This window comes from Vulpes lagopus, chromosome 20 (assembly GCF_018345385.1).
Source record: "Vulpes lagopus strain Blue_001 chromosome 20, ASM1834538v1, whole genome shotgun sequence".
Lineage (NCBI taxonomy): Eukaryota > Metazoa > Chordata > Mammalia > Carnivora > Canidae > Vulpes > Vulpes lagopus.
The window spans coordinates 11071049-11098017 of NC_054843.1; the positions used below are offsets into that span (position 1 = coordinate 11071049).

The 26969-nt window shown below is 41.6% G+C and overlaps 2 protein-coding genes across 7 annotated transcripts in view; one reads left to right on the top strand and one right to left on the bottom strand.

Annotated features, from left to right (window-relative positions):
- Nucleotides 1–12958, bottom strand: part of SON (SON DNA and RNA binding protein) — a 32714-nt gene extending 19756 nt beyond the window's left edge. For all 5 annotated transcript variants that reach the window (XM_041735044.1, XM_041735045.1, XM_041735046.1 and 2 more), the window contains exons 1-3: nt 12810–12958; nt 9585–9751; nt 1224–7130 (exon numbers count right to left, since the gene is read on the bottom strand). In XM_041735044.1, the coding sequence (XP_041590978.1) occupies nt 1224–7130; nt 9585–9751; nt 12810–12886 (6151 nt within the window). In that variant the 5' untranslated portion in view covers nt 12887–12958. The remainder of the gene's footprint in view (nt 1–1223; nt 7131–9584; nt 9752–12809) is intronic.
- Nucleotides 12959–13158: 200 nt separating this feature from the next.
- The window catches only part of GART (phosphoribosylglycinamide formyltransferase, phosphoribosylglycinamide synthetase, phosphoribosylaminoimidazole synthetase), a 32870-nt gene continuing 19059 nt past the window's right edge, over nt 13159–26969 (top strand). The window contains exons 1-10 of one of the 2 annotated variants that reach the window (XM_041735055.1): nt 13159–13656; nt 17187–17370; nt 19720–19815; nt 20250–20424; nt 21480–21591; nt 22729–22797; nt 23282–23407; nt 25107–25194; nt 25592–25677; nt 25868–26036. In XM_041735055.1, coding sequence (XP_041590989.1) covers nt 17226–17370; nt 19720–19815; nt 20250–20424; nt 21480–21591; nt 22729–22797; nt 23282–23407; nt 25107–25194; nt 25592–25677; nt 25868–26036 — 1066 coding nt within the window. In that variant the 5' untranslated portion in view covers nt 13159–13656; nt 17187–17225. Of the gene's footprint in view, nt 13657–13825; nt 13982–17186; nt 17371–19719; nt 19816–20249; nt 20425–21479; nt 21592–22728; nt 22798–23281; nt 23408–25106; nt 25195–25591; nt 25678–25867; nt 26037–26969 lie in introns of those variants that run through there. The other variant, XM_041735054.1, reaches the window with a different exon arrangement.

Below are 26969 nucleotides of genomic sequence, written 5' to 3' on the forward strand. Positions count from 1 at the left end.
TAATAAGCCTTAAGTTAGAACGTAACACTTCTCTTCCAATGTGCTCCAAAGCACCTTACCTATACCAGAACTTACAGTAATCATCACATTCTACTTTATTTTGCAGGTTACGATTTGGTAAAAGAGAAAAACACATATTTTATCCAGGACTCCTCTACCAACTTGCAACCACTTCAAATATGTAATTCTATGAATTAAAAAAGAACTCAACTTTTGTTAAACTGAATGCATTTTCCCTTACTGTTCTGTTAGGGTCTTCTTCTTTAGATAACCCTGACCTAGAAATGTACAATCTTCTAAGATAATGATAGATTATCCATTACTACTGCAGATAGTCATGCACTATCCATCAGGTTTTAATCATCCCTACGTATTTCTTAAATCAAAAGAAACTAGAACACTTTACTTTTAAAGGCAGATTATTAAAATACTAAAATCATGTTAATAAATTTACCCATTATACTATATCTTCACAAAGATTTAACAGCCCTGTGCTGCCATTTTCAAACATGTAAGTATTTAAAAAGAGACACTAATTTGAGGCTTATTTGCAAGGACCTATGTTGGAATACATACAATAAAACAATCTGAGCACATACCAGTCTTGTCGTTAACTAGACTCGTACTTTCCATCTTTAGTTATGGAAGATAGTTGAAGCAAACTAAAACATTCAAGTATGAAAACACCTTGGTTCTAATACACTCCAAAAGGTCTTTTTAGCTTTAATTATAAATGTACTTATCCCTACATGTTTTCTAAACACAAGCTAATCTAATTACAGTTGACCCTGAACAACATGGGTTAAAGGCACTGACACCTCTGTGTAGTTGAAAACTGCATATAACCTTTGACTACCCAAAAACTTAACTACTGATATCTACTTTTGACTGGAAGCTTTACTGACAACATAAACAGCAGATTAACACATATTTTATATATGTATTACATGCTATGTGCTAAAAAAAAAATTTTTTATAAAAACATTAAGAAAATACATTTACAGTACTACCTTATCAAAAAAAAAAAAATACCCACGTGTAAGTGGATATACCCAGTTCAAACCCATGTTGCCCAAGAGTCTACTATAAAGAAACTAAAAGACAAAAATACTTCTTCTAAAACAATAAACCCGAAAGATTCCAAATATTCCATTGGACTCAAAGATCAGAAAAAAATTAAGTCATTCTCTATTACAATGCCATTTAATTTTTAAAGGACTTACTCAAATCTGTCAGACGTTTAGGTGATCTGCCTCTTTCAGAAGACCTGGATCGTTTACGACGGATGGGAGATCTGCTGAACCTTCTTCTCAAGGGTGTTCGTGATCTCCTTAATCTTACTGGTGAGATACTAAAGCTTCGTCTCCTTACCACAGACCTTGATCTTCTCCGGCGGCTCGGGGTGCGGCTTCGGCGGCTCGGGGTACGGCTCCGGCGGCTTGGGGTTCGGCTCCGGCGGCTCGGGGTGCGGCTTCGGCGGCTCGGGGTGCGGCTCCGGCGACTCGGGGAAATACTAAAGCTCCTCCTCCCCACAGATCTAGATCTTCTTCGGCGACTGGGAGTGTGACTCCGACTCCGACGACTTGGGGTGCGACTGCGAGCTCTAACTGTTTTCCGGTTATCCCTAGAACTTGATCTTTTTCTTTTTCTTTCCCTGGACTTCGACCTGTGCTTTGGAGATCTTTTACGCTTCTCTTTTGATACAGAGCGCCTTCCTCTGGACTTTGACCTTGATCTGCTGCTCCTCCTCCTGCGTCTTGAACGGGACCTTGAACGTGTTTGAGAACGATGAGACTTGGACTTAGATGATCTCTTCCTTGCCCTAGAACGAGATTCGCTGGTACGCTTGCGTGATTTATGTTCAGAAGACTTGGAACGCTTACTTCGAGATCTTAATGAAGAGTCTCTTTTCTTCTCTTTCTCACCTTTGTCCCGGTTCTTGTTTTTCTTACTTTTCTCATGTGTGTCCTTAACTTTTACAAAAATTTCATAATCATCTTTTTCCTCTGAGGAAGACTCTGAAGCTCTCTCTGGTATACTGATTACAACCGGACTGGCAGCAGATTTGTCACGTTCAACCTCACTTGCAAGTAAAGGTCCTTCAATACCAGCTCTAAGGCTTGTAAGACGTTCCATATCCTTAGGAAGTAATGGTCTCACTAAATCTGCTTCATTAATATCATCAATATTAGCAGAAAATCCTGAATCCGACAGTATCTCTTTAGTAGGGAGAGTCACTTCTTTATCTTCTCCACTACTTTCTTTAGGACTGAGAGCAACTGCCAATGTCTGGTCACACTCTTTTATAGGCAATGGTCCTTCTGCATCCTTACTCATAAAGTTATTTGATGGTAAATCAAGATGAATGTCCTTAGCAGGCAAAGGTCCCTCTATGTCAGCTTCACTACCACCACTAGGACTAGTGGAAATTATCATGTCATGTTCAGTATCTTGAGTAGTTAAGGATACTTCAACATCATATTTATTAACTGAACTGAGAGCAGATTCTGTGGCAAATTCAATACCCTTACTAGTTCCCATTGCATCAGGTTCAAGAGCAAGGGGACCAGCAGAAGATAGAGTTCCTCCATCAGCTTCACTAACACTAGAGCAGGTATCCAATACTGTGCATTGTTTAGTCTCACTGATGGACAAAATATTCCCTTCACCAATTTCATCAACAGCACCAGTGCTGGCAGCAGACACTGTATTTTGTTCCATCTCTTTAGCAACTAAGTGATTATTTACATTAAGTTCTATATTTGTACCATTTTCACTTTCATAAGGGTCATTCTTCAGGTGTCCTTCAGCATGTGGCTCTTCATCTGAATGCATGGGAATCTCCTGTATGCCAATCTCTGGAGCAAGATTTTGATCCCCAGGTAATATATTCACTCCTTTTATAACAGTCGGCTCCAGTATCATTGGTGTAGACTCTAAAACCATCTCATCTGGTATTACTTGGGTCTGTTCTGAGACAGTGACAGCAGGCTCTGAAATTATCACAGTGGATTCTTGGACAGAAACAGATGGTTCTGATACAACTGTATTAGGTTGAGGGACTGACACTACTGGTTCCAGTACAGGCACAGTAGGCTCCAGGGCAGAAACTGGCACAGGAATGGTAACATGCTCTGATTCAGCCAAGGCCAAGGTCTCTGGGACAGCTTCAACAGGTGGTTCTGGAACAGCCACAGCTACTGGGTCAGAGACAGCCACAGCTATTGGATCTGGGATAGCCACAGCTGGGGTCTCCAAGACAGCCACAGTTGGGGGCTCTGGAACAGTCACAGTTGGTGGCTGTGGAACAGCCACAGCTGGTAGCTCTGAAACAGTCATGGCTGGCAGCTCTAGAGTGTTCTGTGATGGCTCCGGATTAGTTGCAGCTGGCTCCAGGAGAGAGAGAGATACCTCTGAGGCAACATGTCCTGAAGCTTTCATGGAATCAAAAGTTTCTGCTGTCTCAGACATAACTGAAGGCTCTGATGTTAATACAGTTGGTTCAGCTGACATTATGGGAGTTTCAGATACCATGTAAGTCACTGCTCTCTCTGGAACAATTTGATGTTCTTCTGCTACTACAGCAGACTCTACAGGTGTTGCTGTAACCGAAGACTCTGGCTCTAACGGTGGTTCTGGAACAGTCACAGCAGCCTCTGATGCTAACACTGAAGGATCTGATGCTGACACTGAATAATTAGCAGGCAATGCCGAAGGCTCTGACATCTCACTTTGACTCACAGAAGGTTCAGACAGCGACACAGACTCTTCAGGAGGTAATGCTGGCACCTCAGTAGGCCAAGTATTTTCAGCGGTTAATGCTGACTGCTCAGTAGGTAATGCTGGACCCTCTGGTGGTTCCTCAGGAGGCAATGGTGGTGTCATTGGTGGCTCCTCAGGTGGTAATGGTGGCATTGTTGGAGGCTCTTCAGGAGGCAAAGGTGGCACCATATATGCCTCCGTGTATGTATCAGTATAAGAATCGGTGTAAGAATCAGCTGCCATAGACATCATTGAACGATCAGCAGTGTAAGATGACATCATAGATCGGTCAGCTGCAGAGTACGATGACATCATAGACCGGTCAGCAGCAGAGTATGACGACATCATAGACCGGTCGGCACCCATGGACATCATAGATCGGTCAGCCATTGGGGACATCATGGAGCGCTCGTAAGCTGACATCATAGAGCGTTCGTAAGCAGACATCATAGAGCGCTCAGCCATAGGGGACATCATAGAGCGCTCATAGGCTGACATCATAGAGCGCTCATAAGCTGACATCATAGAGCGCTCAGCCATAGGGGACATCATAGACCGCTCATAGGACATCATGGAGCGTTCGTAAGATGACATCATGGAACGTTCTGCAGCATAGGACATCATCATAGAACGTCTAGATGCCAACATCAGGGGTCTTGGTGCTAACCTATATGGCCTGGGGGCTATTCTATAAGACCTGGGTGCTATCCTATAGGGTCTAGGTGACATCCTATAGGGATCAGGAGTTAGTCTGTAGGGATCATGGCCTAATCTATAGGGATCTTGCCCTAATCTGTAAGCATCATGACCTAATCTGTAAGGGTCATGACCTAACCTATAGGGATCCTGAGCTAACCTGTAAGGATCCTGAGCTAACCTGTAGGGATCGGGAGATTTTGAACCCAACATAGAAGAATCTTGGGTACTAGATGCTAACATCTGGGCATCCATGGTACCTGATGCCAACATCTGAGCATCCATGGTGCCGGAGGCTAACATTTGAGAGTCCATAGTGCCTGATGCTAACATCTGAGAATCCATAGAGCTAGTAGCTAACATCTGGGAGTCCATAGTGCTGGTTGCTAACATCTGGGAATCCATGGTGCTGGTTGCTAACATCTGGGAGTCCATGGAGCTGGTTGCTAACATCTGGGAGTCCATGGAACTGGTTGCTAACATCTGAGAGTCCATGGAACTGGTTGCTAACATCTGGGAGTCCATGGAGCTGGTTGCTAACATCTGAGAGTCCATGGAGCTGGTTGCTAACATCTGGGAGTCCATGGAGCTAGTTGCTAACATCTGGGAGTCCATGGAGCTAGTTGCTAACATCTGGGAGTCCATGGTGCTAGAGGCTAACATCTGGGAATCCATAGTGTTGGACGCTAGCATCTGGGAATCCATGGTGTTGGACGCTAGCATTTGGGAATCCATGGTGTTGGACGCTAACATATGGGTCTCCATGGTGTTAGAAGCTAACATATGGGATTCCTGGGCCATCAAGGGATCCACTCCTACTGTTACAGAAGTCTCCCCCACTAATGTAGTAGGCAGCTCCTGTGCTACCGTATTATAGGACTCCAGCGCTGTCGTCGAGGGCACCTCCAGGGACTGCGACACGGTCATCGTTGACAGCTCCGTTGTCACCACAGACTGAACAGAGATCTCCAGCGCCACAGTTGCCACAGGCTGCCCAGGCAACTCTGGTGCCCCAGGCTGCCCTGGCAACTCCAGCACCCCTGTTGCCAGAGGCTGCCCCAAAAGCTCCAGTGCTCCAGCTGCCCCAGACTGCCCCGAGAACTCCAGTGCCCCAGTTGCCATGAGCTGCCCAGGCAACTCCAGTGCCCCAGTTGCCACAGGCTGCCCTGACAACTCCAGTGCCCTAGTTGCCGAAGGCAGCCCTGGCAACTCTGGCACCCCAGTCACCGAAGGCTGCCCTGGCAACTCCAGCGCTGTCGTTGCCACTGGCTGTCCTGGCAACTCCAGCACCATTGCTGCCTCAGGCTGCCCCAGCAACCCTGTTGCCGTTGTCACCTCAGGCGGCCCAGGATGTTCCACCGTTGTCATCCCCACAGGCTGCTCCAACTCTGACGTCGTCACAGGTTGTTCGGTCAACTCCATTGCTACTGTTACCGCAGGCTGCCCTGGCAACTCTACTGCTGCTGTCACCGCAGGCAGCCCTGGCAACTCCTGTGCCATCACAGGTGGCTCTGGTACCTCCTGTGGTGGCTCCAACCCCACGGATGGTGCTGGAAGCCCTGGCAATTCCTGCGACAACTGTGGCACTGATGTCGCTGAGGGCCCCGGCAACTCAGGCACTGCTGTCGCAGGGGGCCCTAGCAACTCAGGCACTGGGGTAGAAAGGGGGCCTGGCAACTCTGGCAATGGGGTAGCAGAGGGCCCGGGTAACTCCAGCACTGGAGTCACAGGGGGCCCCTGCAACTCCGGCTTGGAGGTCGCAGGTGGCCCCGGCAACTCCATCACTGAGGCCACCGACGACTCCGGCAGCTCCAACGCCGTGGTCTTGGGCAGCTCCAGCAACTCCTGTGGTCTTGTCATGGATGAATCTGCAATCTCCGATGGTACTTCTATAGGCTGCTCTGGCAATGGGAGCCCTTCAGTTGCAGACGACTCTGGAAAATCCACTGTTGATGTGCTTGGCTCAGGATGTACCTCAGTAGGTATCTCAGGCGATACCACAAGGGTTTCCGATGACTCTAGCCCTTTTGCTACTGGAGGTTCTAATATGATCTGTGACTGCTCTGGAGGTATGGTCTCCAAAGATTTCAGCACAGGCTTCATCTGATACTCCATTGACATTGTTACAACTGGCTCAGGTGACTTTAGCACTACTGTTGTAGTAGGCACTGGTGCCGTTGTAAAAGAATCCAGAATCTTTGTCATGGATGGTTCCAGCGTGAGTGCCACAGACTGCTCTGACTGCACTGAAATTACTGATGTTGATGCAACTGACAGTTCTGCAGTTTTTGTAGCTGGCTTCAGAGTTTCTAAGGTGTGTGGCTCTGATACCTCCATGGACACCACAGGAGGCTCTAACACAACTGCAGGAGATTCACTGGTCTCAGAAAGGCCAAAAGCTCTTACAGGATGCTCCAGTGCCATCGCTGAAGGTTCAGAATCAAACTTCAAAAAGGAATCTGATTCTAAATCTATGTTCCCATCATGATGTGATTTCACCTTTGACTCAGATTCTTCTGGCTGTCTTTTATACTTTTTTTCCTTTTCTTTCTTCTTTTTCTTCTTTTTATTTTTGTGCTTTTTATGCTTCTTTGACTTTTTGGTGGGAATTTCATCAGTAGGATCTGTTTGTACAGACACACATCTACTTTTTCTGGAGGCCTCCTTCAGGTCTGAAATTAAAGAAAGTTAATTTTGTCAAACATTCCCCACAGTAAACTTAAACAAGATTTACATTCCATGTTAAAATACCACAGTATTATGCTTCTCATTAAATAAAGTTACCAACTAAACTTTTTACTATGAACCAATTACCTAAAGACTGAAACTTTCCCAATATTTCTTTCTACAACTAAAGTCTGAGTTAAGGGAAGCCTGGGTGGCTCAGCAGTTGAGCGTCTGCCTTTGGCTCAGGGCATGACCCTGGAGTCCTGGGATCAAGTCCCACATCAGGCTTCCTGCAGGGAGCCTGCTTCTCTCTCTACCTCTGTGTGTCTCTCATGAATAAATAAATAAAATCTTTAAAAAATAAAATCTGGGTTAAAAACAAATTCTCAGTTTATCACAAAAACTTGAGAGTCACACTAAAATGTGTTTACTATGGGACGCCTGAGTGGCTCAGTGGTTGAGCATCTGCCTTTGGCTCAGGGCCTGATCCCGGGATCCAGGATCAAGTCCCACATCAGGCTCCCTGTGAGGCGCTTGCTTCTCCCTCTGCCTATGTCTCTGCCTCTCTCACGAATAAATAAAGTCCCTAAAAAAACAAAAAAAGTGTTTACCAAACTTATTTACAACTATTTTCTCCACCTTACAAATCATAGCAAGCTACTTTCAAACTACACGTAAGAAAACTTCATATTACCAACTGTTAAAATTCCTGTAAAAATGCACATGTTAAATAATATTTAGGACTATTTAATAACCCAAAGCAACACGCCACTGGCTCAGGAACAGACAGTCTGCTTTTGGATCCTGTATCAATTAACACTCACTAGGTGAATGGACTTGGCAAAATTATGACACTGTCTCCTAAAGTTACAGGACAAAGAGAGTTAAAACATACAAAGTATATTGAACAATGCCTGACATATAATAAGCCTTCAAATACTAGTGATTGCATTTATATAGCATACAAAGAAAGGGCTGAACAACTAATATAAAGTGCCAACACAAAACATGAATTTTATCGCACTAAAACTCCCATGTTACCTTCTAATAAAAACACCTTTTCCTTCAATGCTCTTTTAAAATTACTAAAATAATCTTAATGTTTCCACTCAAAAAATAAGTCCCTTCAGGAAAGAAATTCATTTTTTTTAAGATTTATTTATTTATTTATTCAGAGAGAGCGAGAGAGAGGCACAGACACAGGGAGAGGGAAAGGGAGAAGCAGGCTCTATGCAGGGAGTCCGACGTGGGACTCGATCTCGGGTCTCCAGGATCACACCCCGGGCTGCAGGAGGCGCTAAACCGCTGCACCACCGGGACTGCCCAGGAAAGAAATTCTTATACCCCTTTACATTTAACCTAAAAATACCACGTATCTGAAGAGAAAACAGTTTTCTTCTTTACAAGTAGATTAATTTACTCTAATGCCAATACCAACTTAAATTCTAGTGGTCCCAGAAAAGCTGATCAGGGGGCAGCCCCGGTGGCTCAGCAGTTTAGCGCCGCCTATAGCTCAGGGCGTGATCCTGGAGACCCAGGATCGAGTCCCACATCGGGCTCCCTGCATGGAGCCTGCCTCTCCCTCTGCCTGTGTCTCTGCCTCTCTCTCTCTCCTCTTTGTGTAAAAAAAAAAAAAAAAAAAAAAAGCTGATCAGAAATCCAGGCCACTAAGACTATGGAAAAAATGAATACAAGACAAGATCCATTTCAAAGAAAAACCACTTTATACTACTTGTTATTTACATATCTAATACTAATTAGCTAAATTATACTTCAAGAAAAAACTGCTACAGCCATGAATCTAAGGAGAGCAGGAGTCAAAGCTGGGTTGTTGTTGTTGTTGCTTTGTACCATATGCTATATCAAAAATAATGAAAATAAAAAATAAAAACCCATACCACCCCCTCATTTCCAAAACTGAACAAAGCTAGTTATTTCTGTGGTTCATCATAAAGCTTTCATTTCTAAGCATCAATTATTTAATTAATTCCCAAAATACACTATCAAAGCGATGATTCCTCTCTATTCATTGCACTTGTAAGAAGGTAGATGCAAAAACAAGGCAATCTCTAAACTTGGGCTTTAGGATAAAACCTCCTAGGGTTTTAAAATCATTACAAATTTGATTCAGGCTCCTATACCTTCCAAAATGGACATTTAAAACAATTTTTCCATGAAAACCTGCATTCAAAATCCTGGTAAAGAGGCACTACAAAACTAAATCAAATAAAGTTATATTCCACCAACAAAGCAACCAAGTATCAATGCTCATGTTTAAATATAACTGGATTTCCAGAGACTTTGAATGGTTTTCAGTAAATAAATTCAAACTTACTACAGTTTTAGACCAAGTGAACATTTTTTTTCAAGTGAACATTTTTAAACAACATAAAGAAATAATATTGTCAACTACTAAAGAATTTTTAAGTTTTTGAGAAAGCTAATTATCTCCAACTTACCTGGCTTATATCGTAGTTCTGTATCTAAGACCCCAGAAAGTACTTCCTCTATCTTCTGAACTATTTCTTCATTTGGGAGGCTCCTGGCAGAGGCAGCTGCATCACCTGCCTGGTTTCCTTCATTAGGTGTATTTGTTTCACCATTGAGCTGGCCTTCACTCCTTCCACTTGACAAGAAAAGTTACCAAAATTCATTAATACTTTTACCACACCATACACTGAATTAATATTTCTAACTCGATTGAAATAATCTTACACCGTTCACGCATTTCACCCTTTTTGTATTTTCTTTCAGGTGATACTCCCCACCAACAATGCTTCTTTCACCCTATCTATTAGAAGTTAGTACAGTTTCATTTTTACACAATTACTTAATTTTCAGAACCATGGAATTTTAGAAAAAGAAAAAAAATCTTTGAAACAGCTTTCTAAGCTCCTTTTTAAAGAATAATAAAATATTTCCAGAAGTCTACACTGATTTAGATTTGGGTTACTTGCATTATCTATCTCAGGGAAGAAAAATTGTTAAGATCACAATCACAAATCCAAAGAAAAATATACCACCTAACATACGTGGTACAATATACCATCCTAACATGACAAAGGCTACAATCACAATAAAACCACACCTGTGCATGGATCACAATCACCATCAACAGTATCAAGGAACAGTTATACCACAGACACATTGAGTAAAAAAGATAAATTGTAGCCCCTGATCAAAGTTACTGAAATACCATAAAGTTTAAAAAGAAAAAACATTTATATAAATTTTACCCATTGATCAAGAATCGTAGTATTTCCTGGTATTCAAAAAAAACTTATAGAAAACAAATGTTTTATTTATGGTTAACAGTAAATCAATATAGATGGTTTAATGTGTTTTCAATTCCCAGGGTCAGGAAAACCTTAACACAAAAAGCATGTCATTTACCTAGTTACTTACACAATTTTTGTAAGTTAATAAAATTGTTTTAAAAAATAATTTGAACATTCAATTTAATCAAAATTAGCTAACAAAACAGATTACACTCCACTACCTGATAAAAGTATGAATGTTCAAAAAAGAAAAAAATTCAGTAGTTACTTGTTATTTGGGAACACTTATTTTTCAAACACAAGTCACATAAAAATTGACATTTACTATTAACTAGAATCATGGGTATTTAACTCACTTAATAACTCTATAATTAGCACAATTACTCTGATTTTACAAATGAGAGAAACGGCACCCAGAAAAGAAACTTGACTAAAATTCATGGAGCTATTAGGATGTGAGCTGGTATTCAAAACCAGAGCTCATACTCTTAACCACCATCTATATATACTAGCTATCTTAACTATTTAAACGTAGCCTCCTTACCCAAACTGATATGTAAAAACATAGGAAAATACAGTAACTATAACTCACTGAAATGACAAGCTAAATTTTGTTTTTAGACTAATAATGTATTACATATTATTTGAGAAGCTGAATATTCCCCAAATATAAGTCTAATATTCTCTTTTAGACTTTGTTTCTGAAGCCCTTTTACACTTTTCCTAACCACTTACATACACAATCACATTATTAGGGCACGGATTAAAACTTGGAGAAGTACAACTTTAAAAAGTGTGTAAGAAAACAAATCATCTTAACGCTATCAGAATTTATCTGTTATTGAAAAGTGATGAAAATTTCAAGCCATCTAAATATCCAACAATACATTCCTACAATATTATTCTATGAAACCATAAAAATGGTCCAAAAAGACAACTGAAAATGTGAAAAAGACAAACTTGTTCACATTAGGTGAAAAAACCATACAAAACAAGATCACACTTCACAAAATGTGTATGTGCATCAGTACACACAAGCGAAAAAAAAAAGAACATAAAGAACATCATTATGTGGTTGTTTTTCAATTTTTTCATTTATTTTTTTCTAAAAGCCTTACAATAAAACAGTTTTTCAAATACAAAAACTAGTTTTTATAAAACATAAAAGTGAAACATTACAATAAGCAAATACAATCATTGCTTAAAACTATTAAAAGTTTTCAGGAAAATTATATTCCTATACCTCCGGTCTTTTCTCATCACCTAAAATCGCTAACAAAATTTTAACAGCAATGAAATGAGCGAACGGATATATTTCCTCCTTAATATACCCTGCAAAATTAGTAATTTTAGTGATACTATATACCATTGCCCCAATAACCCTATGTTAATTTCAGCGCTTAATTTACAATTGCGTTTTTAAGTTCACGTATTGCTCTTACTCTGAACTTTTGAAATATTACTAACAAAAACACTGAACCTAGACCAAATATTTACTTTACATAAAACAAAAATTTTAAAGACAACCTCGAAACAACATGACCAACACCATTTTCCTTTCTCCGTATAGAGCTTATTTCTTTGGAAATCTATTCCCGTTCAAATTTTATGGAACTAAGGCTAAACTACGTAAAAATCTAAGAGCAACGGCAAAAGTAGCGTATTGGTCTTATATGTCAATTGGGGCACGAGTAGCAAAAAAAAGGGGGGGGGAGGCCTAAATACAATGTCTGCTATCCACTTGCCAAATTGAGAAATTACTAGTAATTCAGAAATCCCCTTCCATTCTCACCTCGAACATTTCGTCAAAGTAGCTAACATTAATTTGAGCTGCTTTCCGTTCAATTTCTAATCCATTATTAGAATGCTGCCCGGTGGAAGCCACAGGACACCAGGGCCCAAATAATCTAATTAAAGGATCCCGACCCCCCAAATGGTCTGAAGCGTGCAATAATAAAGCGGATTTAAGATTACTCAAGAAACGGCCGTTAGAGACCCTTTCCGGTCACAGGCACCGGCCGGCGAAATCCGCGGAGGCGGAGAGGGGGAGGGGAAACGCGGCAGCGGAGGAGGAGCCGGGGAAGGAACTAGGCCCGTCCCCGGTGGACAACCGGGCCTACGAGTAGCTAAAAGGAAAGAGATGACCAAACGGGAAAGAAGAGAGCATCTTAGCTCGGCTCTAGAAGAGGGAGTCCCGGGTTACCTCAGAAAAGGCCAAGTTCCTCGCTGGAAAGGGAGGGAGCGGATGGGGGGGAGGGAGGGCCCGGAAAATGGATCCCGGGCCCAGGCGGGGCCGTAGCGGGGCCTGAGGCGAGGAACGACGGCGTCTCCGAAGAAAGGTACCATGGAAAGCTACACGGGGCCCTATCGATCCCTTGGGGGCACAAGAGTCTGGGAAGCGTTTACCTGGAAAGCTCCTGTTGAATTTCCCGGAATTTACTGACCACGAAAGACCTAAAAATCTGCTCGATGTTGGTCGCCATGGCGTCCGCTCCGTTCTCTCAACTCCTCCTCGCTAGTCCTCCAGGCTCCCAGCATGCCTCGGAAGGAGGCGCAGCGGCCAATTCCGTCTCTCGCCGTCCTGATTGGCTTGTGTGGGAGCGTCCAGAGCGGCACGCTCCGCCGCTGGACCAATCAGAGAGCACGGCCCCGTTCCCCTCCGCTGTTTCTGAGCGGCTGGGGTAGAGGTGCTGACGTTTGCGCCGCGCACGACTATGTCCGCCATGTTAGTGACTGACGCAGGCGCCATTACAGGAGCAGTCTCTCCTGAGGCGACTGTGTCGGCTAAAGTTGTCAGTCTCCCGCAATGCTCGGGAAGGATGAAGAGGCTGACTAAATGCCCAAGATTACACAGCATAAGGAAAGAGAGTGAGGAGGGCGACGCGGCTTGACACGGGGGGGGGAACCGCCGCCGTCCTGGGTGGCGCCGAGTTGTGTTTTGGCAGGGAGCTACATCCGGAAAAAGCATTAATCAGCGCCCGCCCCCACCGTGGTGCGAATAGGAACACGTTTTTACCCCCATCTTTCTCCCGTGGCATCCCATCATCATCCACCCCCCCACACCCCCAGCCTCGTGTTTTAATGCACGGGGCCAGAGGTCTCGGACGACCTGCATTCAAAGCCGGGTGCATTTTAGGATACCAAGAGGCTCGGCTCGGACTCGTTAGCAACACAATCAGCTAATCGTGGATCTAGCATTTGGGGCGCTGCCCCTCCGCAGAGCCCTGAAGGCTCCGGAGGAGGCACAGAGACGGTACGTGGCGCCCGATAACTGGAGTGATAGGCGCGCAAGGCCCTGGTTAGCTTCACTGTGGAGGAAGCGGAGACCGCGCACGAGGGCCCGAGGGAGTCGGTCACACTGGATCACCTCGCTGCGGACCCCACGGGCCGCGCGCTGACCAATGGGGTGGCGCGGGCCGCCGCGGGGCGGGGCGGGGCGGGGCGCGCGCAGGATCGCGCTGGGCCGACTTCCGGCGCGCGGCGGGCGCCCGGCCTCGGAGCGCGCGGGCCAGCGAGGGAGCGCGAGCGGCCGGACCGCCTGGTGTCGGTGCAGACGCCCCTGTCCGGTTCTAAGTAAAGTACGTTTACGCTCTGGTTCGGGAATTTAATATCACGGATTGGGTGAAACTCTAAGAACTGGTTTGGCCGTGGGAGTCCTCGTCTTTTTGAATGCCGTGGGTTGGGGGAGTTGGCCATGTGCTTTTCACCCCCCCCCCCTTAGGGTCTTGCGCTTTCCCTGCCTGAGAGGTCGGCGCATCGCTTTTTTTTTTTTTTCTTAGGTCCTAAGCCCAAATTGCATATTTTCTCTAATGCACCCCCCTGTCTGTAGCCGACTTAGAGTCCACTTTTGCACTTGGTTTTCAAGTCGTTTGCAGTGGGTTTACTTGGCTTGTTTTAGGTTGCCCACTCAGATGAGTCCACGAAGAGCAAGTTCCTGGGGGTGTCCCCGCGAGCAAGGGGCAGTCTCCGTGCAAACCAAAGCGCCTCGCAGCCCAGGCTGCCCAACCACCGCTCCTGGCGGGGATCCCCCCGCCCCCCACCCCGGGCTGAGCGCTCATGCTATTTTTGCGACCCCCTGTAATCACCAGGACAGTTTACCTTTGGTTGCCTCTCCTAGTCAAACTGGTTTTTTTTTTCTCCAGATTTGAGGAAAATGCCTTTATTTCAATACACGTGGCAAATCTTTTTCATTAAAATAGTTTTTGTCCTGAGCATAGTTTAGCAAGTTTTTTTTTTTTCTTCAATTGTCAGTGATCATAATCTCAATTGTTAATATCTGGAGCAAAATTGGACTCGTGAGAATCCAGACTTTACTTCCTCTTAGAATTGTGACCTACGAGGGGCGCCCGGGTGGCTCAGTGGTAGAGCGTCTGTCTTCGACCCAGGTCGTGGTCCTGGGATCTCTTCGGGCATCTGGCTCCTCTGCAGGGAGCCTGCTTCGCCCTCTGCTTATGTCTCTGCCTCTGTGTGTCTCTCATGAATAAATAAATAAAATCTTTTTTTAAAAAAATTGTAACCTATGAACAGGTGATTTAACTTTATTGCGCCTCAGTTTCCTCTCTGTAAAATAAAGTAACCACTTTATCTGCCTCAGATTTTTTTTTTTTTAAGATTTTGTTTATTCATGAGAGGCAGAGGGAGAAGCAGGCTCCTTGTAGGGAGCCGGATATGGGACTTGATCCCTGGACACCAGGCTCACACCCTGAGCCAAAGGCAGATGCTCAACCGCTGAGCCGCCCAGGCGTCCCTGCCTCCTAGATCTTTTAAGATTAAGTGAAGCCCATCCGTGAAAATTATTCAGAATAGCATCTGGCACAAAGTAGATGCTCAAAAATCATAAGTTTTTTTGTGTTATCAGCTTAGATATAAATGTATAATTCTAGCACAAGAAGTTACTGAATTCAGTTTTCTGTGTTCATTTTGCCTAGTACCTGATGAAATGCCTTCTAGAAATTAGTAAATTAGGGGACACCTGGGTGACTCAGCGGTGGAGCATCTGCCTTTGGCTCAGGTCGTGATCCCGGGGTCCTGGGATCGAGTCCTGCATCGGGCTCCCACAGGGAGCCTGCTTCTCCCTCTGCCTGTGTCTCTGCCTTTCTCATGAATAAATAAGTGAAATGGGTTTTTTTTTTAATTTTTTTTTTAATTTTTATTTATTTATGATAGTCACACAGAGAGAGAGAGAGAGGCAGAGATACAGGCAGAGGGAGAAGCAGGCTCCATGCACCGGGAGCCTGACGTGGGATTCGATCCCGGGTCTCCAGGATCGCGCCCTGGGCCAAAGGCAGGCGACAAACCGCTGCGCCACCCAGGGATCCCTGAAATGGGGTTTTAAAAAAAAATCAGTAAATTAATGTGACAAAGTACTTATTTCGGGGGCTTTTTTTTCCTGTTAGTACTTCTTCCTGTCCCTAATGTTTCAATTTATGTAGAAGTAACAAATATAACAAGTTTACGTTTATAAATGCTGAGTGTCAGAAATTATATTCTGTTTATAAATGCCATTTCAAAAAAATGTCATTTTAGTTAACCTCTACGTAGCCTTTTAGAGGAAGTTCTCCTTCTTCTGTCTTTTAAGATGTAAAAAAAATTGAATTAGAGATGGTTAGAGCTTAGCCAAGGTTGCACTACTCACTGGAGTTGAGATAGGTGTTGCATCATTCCTACCTAAGAATCAAATGCCAGAACCAAAGTGAGACATGTTCAAGTTGATTTTCTTTTCTCTACCAACTTTCTAACATATTACACTGACTTCTTAAATCAGGAGTCAGCAAACTGGCTCTTGTGCCAAATCTGTCCTGCCACCTATTTCTGCATAGCGCACCAAATAACAATATTTACATTGTTAAATGGTTGGGGAAAAGGAAGAATATTTTTATAACATGTAAAAAGTATAAGATATTCAAATTAATGTCCATAAATAAAGTTTTATTGAAACACATGCTAATTTTTTATAATCTGGTAACTTCCCATTGCTTAAATCAGAACATAGGCAAACTATGACCAACAACCCACTATTTATGTAAGGTTTTATTGGACTTTACCATGTTCATCCATATCTGTATTGTCTGTGGCTGCTATTGTGCCACAGCAGCAGAGTTGACTTGTTACCATAAAGATTGTATGACCCTCAAAAGTGAAAATACTTCCTATCTGATCCTTTACAGGTCCCACTGTTAAGTATTTCAGCTTATAACTTTGAAGTCTATTGTTTATAGTATCACAAGGTTTAAAAGCAGGGTTTTTTTTAAGATTTTATTTATTCATGAGAGACACAGAGACAGAGGCAGGGGAAGAAGCAGGCTGCCTGAGAGGAGCCCGATGCGAGACTCGATCCGGATTCCAGGATCACGCCCTGAGCGTGAAGGCAGACGCTCAACTGTGGAGCCACCTAGGGCTCTCTAAAAGCAAGATGTTTTAAACTTGAGGTCTGAATTTGCAGTATTAGGATTCATGTTTAATTGAGGTTTGATGATAAAAGTGGAAAAGTGAAGCCTAAAAAGGGTGGATTATTCAGAGGAGATTTAAAACACTGTCCTTGGGGCACCTGGCTAGCTCAGTAGGTAGACCGTGCAACTTGGAGTGTTGAGTTCAGGCCCCACCTTGAGTGTAGAGATTACCTATGTGCATACTTCCCTAATTCTTGTGAGTATAGTCATCTGAAATTATAAGCCTGATTTTTTCACAAATGAATCTTTGGAATACTTCTATTTAAATACTTAGAAATTGTGATTTGTAAACTACGTGCATTCTAAAATATCAACTGTGGTTTTCTTTCTGCAGCTTTTATTTTCCTTTAGAATTCCTGTTTTGCAGACAGCAATGGCAGCCCGAGTACTTGTAATCGGCAGTGGAGGAAGGGAGCATACCCTGGCCTGGAAACTTGCACAGTCTAATCATGTCAAACATGTGTTGGTTGCCCCAGGAAATGCAGGCACTGCCTGCTTAGAAAAGATTTCAAATACCGGTAATCATCTTTTAAAGTGGAGAGTAATAGTTAATAATTGTAAATGATAAACTGTCAACTATATTTGTTCTTTATAAGGTTGATAGCTTTTCAGATCTGAATGTTTTTCTTAACCTTAACATTTATGTGGTAACTTGAATACTTGCCTTATGTTGTAAATTTTAGGTATCTTGTTCAGAGTGTGGCACTTCTTTAATTACTTTAAACCTTAAAAAATACACCCATTGAAAAAGTCACAAGTGCCTAAGGTTAAAGGCATTTTGATGTGTATTTTTGGAATGAAAAGTTGAGCAGTAATATTAAATGTAAATTTTGACAATTCTGAGTCCATAATAGACTTCAGTCGTTATCTCTTTCACTGGTAAAAGTGAAAAAATGACCAGTTCTTATGTTACATTAAATTCTTTAAGTGGCTTCCTATGGTTCTTAGAATAAAACTCAAACTCCTTTACATTCCTTCCAAAACCCTTTGCGATCTGGTTTCTGCCTGACTTTTCAGCCTCATCTTTTATATCCCTTGTTTTCTTTTCTCTGTGCTCTGTCCATGCAGTCCTGCCAAACAGAGCTGCCTTGAACTTGGTTTTTGTTTGTTTCCACCCCTAGCATGACTGGCTCCTCATCATTCAGGTCTCAGTTTATATGTTATTTCCTCAAAGAGGTATTTCCTAAAGTTTCTAAGTAAAGGATGCCCACTCTATTTCATTTGTTTTCTTTTTTTTTCTTCCTTTTTTTTTTTTTAATCTTAAATTCAGTTTGCTCATTTGTTTTCAATCATGGACTATCATATGTATTTACTTTTCTATTGTCTATCTTCATTTCCTTATGCTAGAATATAAGCTCTAGAATGTAAGCTACATGAGGCCAAAGAGCTCTTCTTCTTTTTTTTTTCTTTTGGGATTGTGTGCACCGTGCCTAGTACCCTATGTGGCACATAATATTTATGGAGAAAACATAGAACCAAAAAGCCCCAAACTGGGAGAAAATAATATACACATAGTACCAAAAATAATAAAGAAAAAGATAAAATATCTGCTTTCCTGGGATCTTAGCTCTGGGGGTAAGGTATTATGTGTTTATTGAAGAACTAATACATTCTATCTAGAGTTGATGTTATACTCACAAAAAGTTGATGTTTTGCCCACAAAAATCTCCCAAGATTGCCATGAGACTACTACCACTTGCAACAACAGGTTAGGTGTGTCATCTTTTGCCATTCTCTGTTTTGTACAGTGGTTGTTGGCTCTGCTCAGTCAATTTGTGTTTGCAGGTCCTAACCCAGAGTGCATGGCTCTCCATCCTTATCCTACTTGGGCAGCTCCTATAGATCGAGTACTCTTTCTGCTCTTATCCCTTACACATCACAAATGTCACAGAGTTGTTTAAGATTTCAGCCAACTTAAGAATAGTGTTCCAAATAGAGTGAATAGGACAGTGCCTATGGAACCAACACATGCTTAGTATGTGGCTAATCCTGCTGCTAATTACTTAGAATTCCGTTGAGAAAAATTTCCTGGCTTGTAGGCTGAAGTAAGCTAGGTCTTAAGATTGTCATTCAGGGTGCACCTGGGTAGCTCAATTGGTTGAGCATCCAGCTATTGGTTTCTGCTCAGGTTATTATCTTCGGGTCATGAGATCAAGCCCTGCTTTGGGCACTGCGGGGAGTTGACCTCCCCTCTCCCTCTACCCTCTGTGCTGCCCAGGCACCCTCTTTCTCTCTGAAATAAATCTTTAAAAATAAATTTGTTATTCGGTTCTTAGTTCACTCATCTCTGCACAAAGACCCTTCCTGCTCAACCAGAAATAGCCTCCCAATTCACCTGATACCAGATTTGCCTAATTTGTTCATACTTGGGGGGTTTTTTTGCTTGCATATTTATTACCCAACATTCCCGCATAAGCATCCTAAGCATAGGGACTCTGTTAACATGTTAACTCAGGGACTAGCACAGGATATAGCACATAGTAGTTCTCAGTAAATCTTAACTAAATGACATTAAAAGGCAGTTTCTGAGTATATCCTGTGGGGCTTTCTATTTACAATCAATGTAACATGAATGCCATAGTCAAGAAAGTGCTTTATTTAATACCTCTTTGGGAAGCTTCCTGGTATCTTCGTCTAACTGGTTGTAATAATCAAGGACTGAGCTTTGTTGGTTAGCCTAATGCAGTATGCTCTGAATTTCTCATGGTGAAATTGTCATCTCTACCCATAAAAGAAAAGCAATCATTAATAAGCATTTCAAAGTATAGTATTTATTTTTTCAACATGATTGATTAACTTAAGGAATGTTTGTATCAAGTGAGATGTTGTGTGTGTGTGTGTGTGTGTTTTTTTTTTTCTATTTATAGCTATCTCCATCAGTGACCACACTGCCCTTGCTCAGTTCTGCAAAGATGAGAAAATTGAATTCGTGGTTGTTGGACCAGAGGCACCTCTGGCTGCTGGTAAAGTTTGTTTCTATTTATTGTTACAGTAGATGCAATGCCAGCAGGAGCTTAGAGGTCATCTAAGCTAATTCATTTTGCAGATGAAGATTTTTACTATCATATCACAGTGGGAAAAGAACTATCACCTTCTTAAAATTTATGGATTCTACTATTTTTTTCCCTGATGCATCAATAATGTCATGAATGAAAGAGCAGATTTGCAACTGTGGAAAACATTTTAAATGTTTATATTCTGCTCTGTCATATGTTTGACTTTTGCTGGATTTGAATCACATGTTAGTAAGATTTTTGTTTATATCCTGTAGACTGCATGAAAAACTTATTTTCTGCCTTTACTCATCTGCCTTATGTCAGTGTAATCCTGATTCTTCAGAGTCACAAGGCTCTACAGAGATCTTGGTTCACCTAAAGCTGCTCATTCCCATCAATAGGAATCGCTGGGAACCTGACATCTGCAGGAGTGCGATGCTTCGGTCCCACTGCAGAAGCAGCTCAATTAGAGTCTAGCAAGAGATTTGCCAAAGAGTTTATGGACCGACATGGAATCCCAACTGCACGGTGGAAAGCTTTCACCAAACCTGAAGAGGCCTGCAGCTTTATAATGAGGTAGCTAGAAGACTGCCTGTTGGGGGCAGTTGTTAGGATGTGTAAATATACAGGTCTCTTTTGTGTCACAGGTTTACAGTAAGATAATCATAGGAGAAAACCTCATGCTGTGTAGGTTTTTCCAACATTAAAATAAAATGGGACTCTGTACATGTATCATTGTACAATCTTGTGGCCTTGGAAAAAGAATAATATTACTGAGGAGTTTCTAGAGGAAAAGATACATTTGGTTCAGCAGTCATACACTCCTTTTATGGTCAAATTAACAAACACAGTAGCATCTTACAACATAAAGGATATTGATTTTTTTCATAAATAATGGCCTTCTACCATTGCCACTTAGATCTAAATCTTAAGACTAAACATTCTTGTTCTCCGTTACATTAAAATTATGAAGCAATTAATGACGGTAGACACATGCCCTTTGCCCTTTTTTTATTGCCAGTTCTCCCTTTTACCTGGTATGTTTTCCTTTTAGTTGGGTCAATTTCATTCTTTATTCATTCTTCATCCTACAGGGTTTCTTAGACACTGAATGTTATTATTTCCTTGTAGCCAGATGCCTTGGGTAAGTAACAATTTTGTTACTTACTTTGGGTAAGTCTCCTTCTAGATCTCCAGTCCCATCCAACAGAAGACCTTAATTATCAAGAATAGTTTCTTCTGTGTACTTCCAGAAATGATTTGTGTATCCATGCTTATGATGATCTTATACAGTCACATCTTCTGCTGGAATGAGAATACAGTTCACTACTCTGTTCTTAAGGATCCTTCCATACCTGACTGTACAACTGCTTTAGTCTTCCAAAGATGTTGCCTGTATGATCTCATGATAAGTGAAAAAACCAAAATTGTATGTATCCTATGATCACAAGTATAAAGGAATATGTAGGGGAAAAAATCCCGGTGGGAAGTACATCAAAATGGTGTTGGTATAAGTAAATTTTTTTCTGGTTTTTTGGTGGTTGCTGTAGCACATCATTGCATTTTAGAGTGCTTTAAGCTTTTGAATTGTAAGGATTTTTATTGAATATTGAAATTCTCTGTCTTCACAGTGCAGACTTCCCTGCTTTGGTTGTAAAGGCCAGTGGTCTTGCAGCTGGAAAAGGGGTGATTGTTGCCAAGAGCACAGAAGAGGCCTGCAGGGCTGTACAGGAGATTATGCAGGTAGGTTGTTCCTCTGGAAAAGTCACAGTGTGATGGATACTCCTTAAGTTTGATATGTTTCTCAAGATGAGACCTTATCTAGCAAATACACAGGTAAGTTTTTTGTGTTTTTTTAATTCCGTATATTATTCATCTCTATAAAAGGGTTTTTACAGATTTATACGGATGGCTAAACCACTATGCTGTTCTTTGGAAGTAAGTTCTAGCATGCTTTGTCTGCTGTGGAAAGATAGAAAATCCTCAAACTATAGAACATTCAAATTCTCCATCATCCATGTAGACAAAAGTATTTGTCCTTAGTGTCCTAGGTCTGAGAGAAGTGAAGGAATGAATTAATATACTTTCCTCATACCATCCCTCTTGGTGGTTATTCTCCTTTATAGAAATCTATATTCAAAGGCATAATCTCTAGTACAAAATGTAGCAAGCAAGCATATCATAATAATCACACATAAGAATTAAATGGTAAGGGTGAAAATAATCTTTTTCTGTTACATGATTGGAAACTGGAAAGCCAGATCCTCAGAAGAGTGTTAATTATATGTTCAGGGAACCCTGAGTGGCACAGCGGTTTGGCGCCTGCCTTTGGCCCAGGGCGCAATCCTGGAGACCCGGGATCGAATCCCACGTCGGGCTCCCGGTGCATGGAGCCTGCTTCTCCCTCTGCCTGTGTCTCTGCCTCTCTCTCTCTCTCTCTCTCTGTGTGTGACTATCATAAATAAATAAACATCTAAAAAAAATAAAATAATTATATGTTCATATCATCTGTACCAGTGCTGGCTCTGCATTATTGCCACTTGTCAAAATAGGAAATATTCATATGGGGCGCCTGGTTGGAGATTACTAAATAAATAAACTTTAAAAAAATTAAATAAAGTTTATTTATTTAAGTAATCTCTACACCTGATGTGGGACTCTATTTTATGATCCCAAGATCAAGAGTCACATGTTCTCTGACTGAGCCAGCCAGGTGCCACAAATAAATAAACTTTAAAAAAGAGAGAGAGATTCATATATTCCTTTGAGGCTCTCAGAAAAGGAAGAAGAAATTACAATACTAATGAATTGGTTCATGATACAAATGATGAAAAATGACAACAGCCTTTTTCTTACCCTCCTTACCCCCTGTTCAACAAGGATAAAGCTTTTGGAGCAGCTGGAGAAACAATTGTCATCGAAGAACTTCTTGAAGGAGAAGAGGTGTCTGTATGTATATCCATCTTTTGGGCTATCATGGAGTAGGAGAAGCTATAGAATCTGATCTGCGAGCCCCAGGAGGACTTGATTTATTATGGTTGTTTCATCTGAAAGCATAACAAAGGAATTTGTATATGTCGTACTTTGGATGCAAGTGAAAAAAATCTATCCTCTTTTAATCATGCCCAGTATATCAATAGAGGACTTGGATTTTTATCATATTATTTAAGAAGGCCAAAGTTGAAATACTTCACTTTGGGAGTAGCTTGACTTTTTTTTTTCCCTAACTGGCTCAAATATTACAGATCCTTCAGAAATTGAGTATATAAGATGTTCTGATTCTTGATGTGGATAGTTTAGGGTTATTTATGTTTCAACTTACTATAAGAAAAAAATTTTTCCCCTGAGTAGAGTTAGTACATACAGTTCCCCTCATTAAACTTTTTTACTTTTTGCCATTTAAGGTAAGTGGACTATTTTGTTTTCTCTGCAGTGTCTGTGCTTCACTGATGGAAGGACTGTGGCCCCCATGCCCCCAGCACAAGACCATAAGCGATTGCTGGAAGGAGATCATGGCCCCAACACAGGGGGAATGGGCGCCTATTGTCCAGCACCTCAGGTATGGCCCAAGTTGTAGTTCAGGAGTCATTATTTAAGTCTTCTCAAAGAGCTCTTGGACCATACTTTTCTGTTTTCTGTACATGGTATTATTAATCAGCCATTTGGATTTCATTTAATGTACATGGTATTATTAATTAGCCATTTGGATTTCCTATTAAATGAAAAGTAGCTCTTCTAGTCTCACTCTAAAACAAACCTTTTCTGCTAAAGTCTGAAGAATTAAGTATAGATTGAACAGGTCCTTCTATGTCCTGCTCTGTACCCACTATTTTTAACCCATGAGCACCAATTATAGTCCAGAATTATGTTTTATTTATCTTTGGATGAAGTAAATCCTACTTTGTCTGTGTGTGTGAAACAGATGAATTGAGAACCAAGTCAGACTATAATTTGTTCTTATCATTTCTGTACTTCATGGTGGGTACATAAAGTATGTTTCCAAATTATTTCTGGACAGTTTTTAGAAGAAATCTGCATTGAGTGTCTTATAAGTAGAACTGGCACTTCAGAAACTCAGTTACTCTTTTCAATGATAATAGTGAACAGTGTTTGTGCTGATAATATAGTGCCTTATACACATTTTCCTTAATTATAAAGATTAAAAACAAAACAAGATTTATGTTACGCTAGAAGTATTAAAACTACTGTTTGGAAAAAGTGATTTTAGTGTAAGAACCATCACTAGGGGGACGCATGGGTGGCTCAGCAGTTGAGAGTCTACCTACGGCTCAGGGCGTGATCCTGGAGTTCCAGGATCGAGTTCCACATCATGCTTCCTGCATGGAGCCTGCTTCTCCCTCTGCCTGTGTCTCTGCCTCTGTGTGTGTGTGTGTCTCTCATGAATAAATAAATAAAACCTTAAAAAAGAACATCACTAAGGGGCACCTGGCTGCCTCATTTCATGGAGTATATCTCTTGGTCTTGGGGTTCTGAGTTTGAGCCCTAGGTTGGGCATAGAGATTACTGAAAAATAAAATAAAATTTTTTTATTTTTTTAATTATTTATTTCACAAAGAGTGCGAGCAGAAGCAGGGGGAACAGCAGGCAGAGAGAAATCAGGTTCCCTGCTGAGCAGGGAGCCCAACACGGGGTGCCATCCCAGGACCCTGGATCATGACCTGACCTGAAGGCAGATGTTTAACTAAACCACCCAAGAGCACCTAAAATAAAATATTTAAAAGAAAAGAACTCTAAGTCTCATTTTTATAATTAAATTTATAAATTTACAGATTCTTTATAGACTTATGAAGTAGCATAGAATATACCAGAAGGATACAAAAGGACCTCAAAGTAGTAGAGAGGCTTTTTTTCATTTTTATTATGTTTTAGAAAACTTTTAGTAAGGTTTGTTTACATGTTTAAAAAATGTGTAGGTTTAGAAGTAAAAGGTGATTTAACATTTAATCCTGATATGGCAGTTGACACTGATCAATAAATATATAACCTAGCTTCTGCTTAGAATTTTTATCTCACAGAGTTGTTCTTTCCTATTTTAAAGAATAAGGGTAACTACTTACTTGATAGAGTCAATATGAGGATTTTAAAAGTTTATGAATTTCAAATGCTCAGTCTGTCTGAATTAGTAAAAAAATAATAATTCTCACAGTCCCCTTTCATTGTCCATTTGGTACTGCTTACAAGATGGTTATTTTTTTTTAATACTTAGTTACATTTTAACATTCCTGTATGTTCCCCAGGTTTCTAAGGATTTGTTCCTGAAAATAAAAAACACCATTCTTCAGAGAACAGTGGATGGCATGCAGCAGGAGGGCATGCCATACACAGGTGAGCATATTGATTTCACTATGGACATTATTCATAGAGTGACTTTACACGTTGACAAAACTTCCCCCATTTCTCCTTCTTCACCACCTTTCAATTGACCATAACTTTTGCCATAGTTAGTGCAGAACCTGGAGTATTTAGTAACTTATATTCTAATTTTCAGTCACAATACATCGTTTTCATTATAATTTGGGGGGAGCGGGTTTGTTTTTTAAAGATTTTATTTATTTATTCATGAGAGAGAGAGAGGCAGAGGGAGAAGCAGGCTCCATGCAGGGAGCCTGATGTGAGACTTGATCCTGGGACTCCAGGATCACGCCCTGGGCCAGAGGCAGCACTAAACCACTGAGCCACACGGGGTGCCCTATAATTTATTTTTGTTTCTGTTTCAATGAAGGTGTTCTCTACGCTGGTATAATGCTGACCAAGGAGGGCCCAAAAGTTCTGGAGTTTAATTGCCGTTTTGGTGATCCAGAGTGCCAAGTGGGTAACAGTTAAAGATAGAGTATCAATTGTTATTTTGTAAATGTATGTGTTTTAGTCTCAGAATTTATCAGCCTCGAAATAATTACCTTTAAGGAATATATGCAAATTCTGCTGGTATCTCAGTGAATGCATTGTCTAGAGAGAACTAAGATTTTTCTCCGTTGCTATGTTGATTATGTCTTTCCAGGTGATCCTCCCACTTCTTAAAAGTGATCTTTATGAAGTGATTCAGTCTACCTTGGATGGCCTGCTCTGCACATCTCTGCCTGTTTGGCTTGATAACCGTGCTGCCATAACTGTGGTAATGGCAAGTAAAGGCTATCCAGGAGATTACACCAAGGGTGTGGAGATAACAGGTGAATATCTGAGAACAAAAGGTGTAATTACAGTGTGACAAGTGAGCAGTGTTACAGTAGGCCTTCCTCCCATGCCATGCTCTGCTTCTTTTAGGGGCGTAAGGCTGTCAGAAACCTTCCAGGGTGGTTTTAACCATGTTGGATGTGGGTGTGCAAATATCCAAAATTCCTGTATTTAAAGAACTGTCCATCTCCCTTCTTGCACAAGGAATATCTAAATGGGCATAGCCAGGTTTCTAGAGTATCACTCAAGTGTGCCTTTCTCTTCCATCCTCCAAGAGCCAGGAAATTAAGGGAACTCAGTAGAGTCAGAACAACAGTAGTAGACACTACGTCAATGAGATAGATTTCAGCGGCATGGTCACAACTAGACCCCCTCACCCCTTACCTCCTGTTTGCAGCATACCCCATAGTCACTTGGATGATGGAATTAAAAACCGTTTCAAAACTATAGCCTTCTCTTCCGTCTCTCTCTACAGGAAATGAGGCGTCTCTTGTTAAATGATATTAAATAAAACAGTGTCTTAAAATGCTAAAAAAGTTCTAGTGCCATGAGCCCAAAGGCAGTCCTCCATGATGCTCAGCAGCCTGTAGTTTGGTCTCCCTCAGGGTCCCAGCAGTGTGTTTTGGTTCAAACACCCCAGATCTGTCTTGCCCAGACAGTGAGTTCATTGCCCTGTGAATCCCAGTCGTGGCAACTGTGCAGTTAGGAATTGATTGCCTTTTTTTTTTTTTTTTTTAATTTTATTTCTCTATTTTAGAGAGTGCATGTGCATACACACACACTTACACGTGAGCAGGGAGGGAGCACAAGGGGAAGGAAGAGGGAAGGGAGAGAATCTCAAGCAGACTTCACACTGGACACAGAGCCAGATGCCAGGGCTCAGTCTCACTACCCTAGACCATGACCTAATCCAAAATCAAGAGTCAGAA